The sequence below is a fragment of the Oryza glaberrima genome, chromosome 8, assembly GCF_000147395.1.
Source record: "Oryza glaberrima chromosome 8, OglaRS2, whole genome shotgun sequence".
In the NCBI taxonomy this organism is placed as follows: Eukaryota; Viridiplantae; Streptophyta; class Magnoliopsida; order Poales; family Poaceae; genus Oryza; species Oryza glaberrima.
In genome coordinates, this window is record NC_068333.1 from 15,275,962 (window position 1) to 15,279,289 (window position 3,328).

The 3,328-nt window shown below is 48.0% G+C and overlaps 1 protein-coding gene across 1 annotated transcript; it reads right to left on the reverse strand.

Moving 5' to 3' along the window:
• Nucleotides 1-345: 345 nt before the first annotated feature.
• On the reverse strand, nucleotides 346-2,107 carry LOC127781585 (putative serine/threonine-protein kinase-like protein CCR3). Its single transcript, XM_052308564.1, has 2 exons — nucleotides 1,584-2,107; nucleotides 346-1,494 (listed from the first exon to the last, which is right to left on the reverse strand). The coding sequence occupies exons 1-2, from the start codon at nucleotides 2,076-2,078 to the stop codon at nucleotides 523-525; spliced, it is 1,467 nt and encodes a 488-aa protein (XP_052164524.1). The 5' UTR covers nucleotides 2,079-2,107; the 3' UTR covers nucleotides 346-522.
• Between the last annotated feature and the right edge of the window lie 1,221 nt (nucleotides 2,108-3,328).

The window sequence follows — 3,328 nt, forward strand, 5'->3', positions numbered from 1 at the left end:
GTGTTGTTTAAGTTTTCACGAAGTGGTCGAGCATTTCCAAGACATTAATTAACTTTATACAATAGGACATGAATATATAGTACTAGTATAACAGCAGAACGAACCATGTAAAATAGAGCAGAAACCCACAACAATTCTTGCTCAAATTAATATTTTGGGCTTCTGCTGCAAAATATTGCTTCCAGACAATACTATGTCATCACACCACAAATTAAAGGTACTACATTTTAGAAGCAATAGAAGTGTATAGTCCCTTCATACTTATAAAGGAAGTTGTTTAGGATAATGTTTAAGTCGAAATATAAATATAAATTATTAATGACTCTCAACATGAAAATATGAAAGTTATATGAATAGATTTATCTTGAAAAACGTTTTCATAAAAGTATACATATATCACTTTTCAATAAATATTTTTATATAAAAAAAATCAAAGTTGTATTTTGAAAACCGTGTCGCTGTTCTATACGACTTCCATACGGAGGGAGTACTGTATAACCAGATCAATTACCGAGCTACCCTCTACTCATCGAGACTAAGGAGCTCGAGCGCCTCCTGGAGGCTGGCTACGACCTCTGTCATGGGCGGACGCTCCTTCCCCTGTGAATGCACGCAGCGCACTGCCGTCCGCGCCACCTTCTCGGTCGCCTCTAGCTGCCTTGGCGTTGGCTTCAGCCCTGGGCCCCTATCGATCTCCTTCATCAAATCCCCAGCCTCCATGTTTGGCAGCACGGATGCAACCAAGCTTGTGGCAACAACGGCGCCGTGCTTCTCGTCGTGAATTGCCTTCTTCCCCGTCAGAAGCTCTAGCATCACGACGCCGAAGCTGTACACGTCGCTCGCCGGCGTCAGGTTCCCCGTGCTCAGGTACTCGGGGTCCATGTACTCGAACGTGCCTAAGATCGGCATCTCGGCCGTACGCTCTACCTCGTCGCAGCTTACCGCCAAGCCGAAGTCCGACAAGCGAGGGGCGTAGGTGGAGTCGAGCAGGATGTTGGACAGCTTGATGTCCCGGTGGATCACCGGCGGCGCGGCGTGGGAGTGAAGGTGGTCGATGGCCCGCGACACGCCTGCTAGTATCTCGATGCGCGTCTTCCACGATGTGGTCACCAGTGATGATGCTCCATCTGATCCGTGGAGGTGATCGTAGAGCGTGCCGTTGTCGACGTACTCGTAGACAAGGAGGCAGTCCTCCTCCTCCTCCTCAGCCGGCGACGACGTCGTCGCCGCCGCAACGCAGCAGCCAAGGAGGCGGACGATGTGGTGGTGGCAGAGCGGGGAGAGGATTGCGAGCTCCCTCAGGAAATCCCCCTTCCTGCGCGGAGATGCGCGTCTGATGGCCACCTCGCGCCGGTCGGGAAGCCTTCCCTTGTACATCATGCTGCCAAAGCCGCGGCCTTCACCGATCTGCCTGTCGACGGCGAAGTTGTTGGTCGCCATCGCGAGCTGTGGCATGGTGAATTTCTCACAATATTCGCCGTCCCCATGGAGTACCTAGTATAAATAACACAAAAGCACAGAGTAGTGAGTTTCATCAAAATAAGGAAGAGGTAGCTAGCTTGATGTACGATTCCTAGCTCTACCAGCCGTCGTTGAAGCTGGGAGTCTGCAGAGGGAGATGCCATGGTCCTGCAAACGCCGTCGCCGGTTGAAATGAGCACTCGGTGGATCTGGTCGAGGCAGCGGATGATGTCGATGTGGCTGATGAGGGGGAGGAAGAGGAGGTAAGAGTCGATCCTAGCCTGCACGCTCCTGATCTTGTCAGCCAGCCGCCCCGCCATCACGAACCGGTAGGTTGGGCCCTTGTGCTGGCAGCAAGTCACGAGCTGGTGAGCCTCCCGGAGCGTGTCCTCCAGCAAGGCCAGCGGCCGCAGGACCTCCGGCCGCCGCACCACCTCCGGGTGTTGCAGGTGCGGCAGCAGGTCGTAGATCATGGACGCGCGGACGGCGAGCTGCTCGCACTCCGCCTTGTTCCGGCGAGCCGTCGCGGCCGCCTGGATGATCTTGGAGATGAGCCCCCCGAGGTCCGCCCCGACCAGCTGCGCCACCGTTGCCGCGTTCCCCAGCTCACCCCACATCTTGCAAACTCTCTCGAGGATTAACTAACTAGTATACTAATTTGCGTGCTGGCCGGCCTTGATACTTTTAAACGGGGAAGAAGCGCAGGATGTAGAGGATTGACGAGGAAGACGCAGAGGCTGACACGTGGAGAGGAAAAAAAAATGAAAATCCCGCGATACCCGATCGAGCTGAGGCTCGAGACGGCATCTAGCTGTCGGCACCGCTGGTTGAGCGAGATGAAGAAAAGAGACGCGTTGCCGCAGCGTCGACCGAGAGGGCGGCGACGACGAGACGGTCGTGTTGTCGTTCGATCGGCGACCCCGCGCGAGTCTGACTAGTACGTGGTCCCGGTAGGAGCGTAGGAGGGCGCGACGGTGCACCGTGTACGTGCAGAGTGCATTTGTGGTCCTCGGGATGCCTATATTCACGAGGCTCACTACATTGCTATTTACTAGTAAGTAGAAAATAGTATAAAGTGTTGATCTCATTTAATCAAATGTTCATATCTATTTATACTACCACTTCAGTTAACGGTAGTAGAAATATAAATGAGCATTATTATAAAAAAAATAGGTGTGAAGTGGTATAATCGTCAATTAAGCGGTGACAAAACTTTTTTTCTCTCTTCACTAACTCCATTCCATTTTAATTCTAGTTGTGGGTTTCCGTGTACAACGTTAAACTGGCCGTCTTATTTGAAAAAAATAATCACACATAAAGTACTATTCATGTTTTATCATCTAATAACAACAAAAATACTAATCTTAAAAAAATTTCAAATAATATGGAGAGTCACATTAGATATAAACAATGCAAAACTACATTATTTATAGGATGGAGGTAATAGCTTTTTCGATGAAATATAAGCGATGTCAGCGCAATGGATGGTCATAGATTGTATTAACAAATTACCTTTTTTCCGTAATAATTTGGCAGTATAATACTATGGGCCTGTTTAGATCCCACTCCAAAATTTTACACCCTATCACAACGAACGCTTAAATATCTGTATGAATTATTAAATATAGGCTAAAAAAATTACTAATCGCACAGATTGTGACTAATTTACAAAACAAATCTTTTAAGTATAATTGCACTATGATTTGACAATGTGGTGCTGCAGTAAATATATGCTAATGATGGATTAATTAGGCTTAATAAATTCGTCTCGCAATTTACTGACGAATTCTATAATTAGTTTTTTTATTAGTACCCAAACACCTCATACAACACCCTATATAATATCTAATGTGATACGCTAAAACTT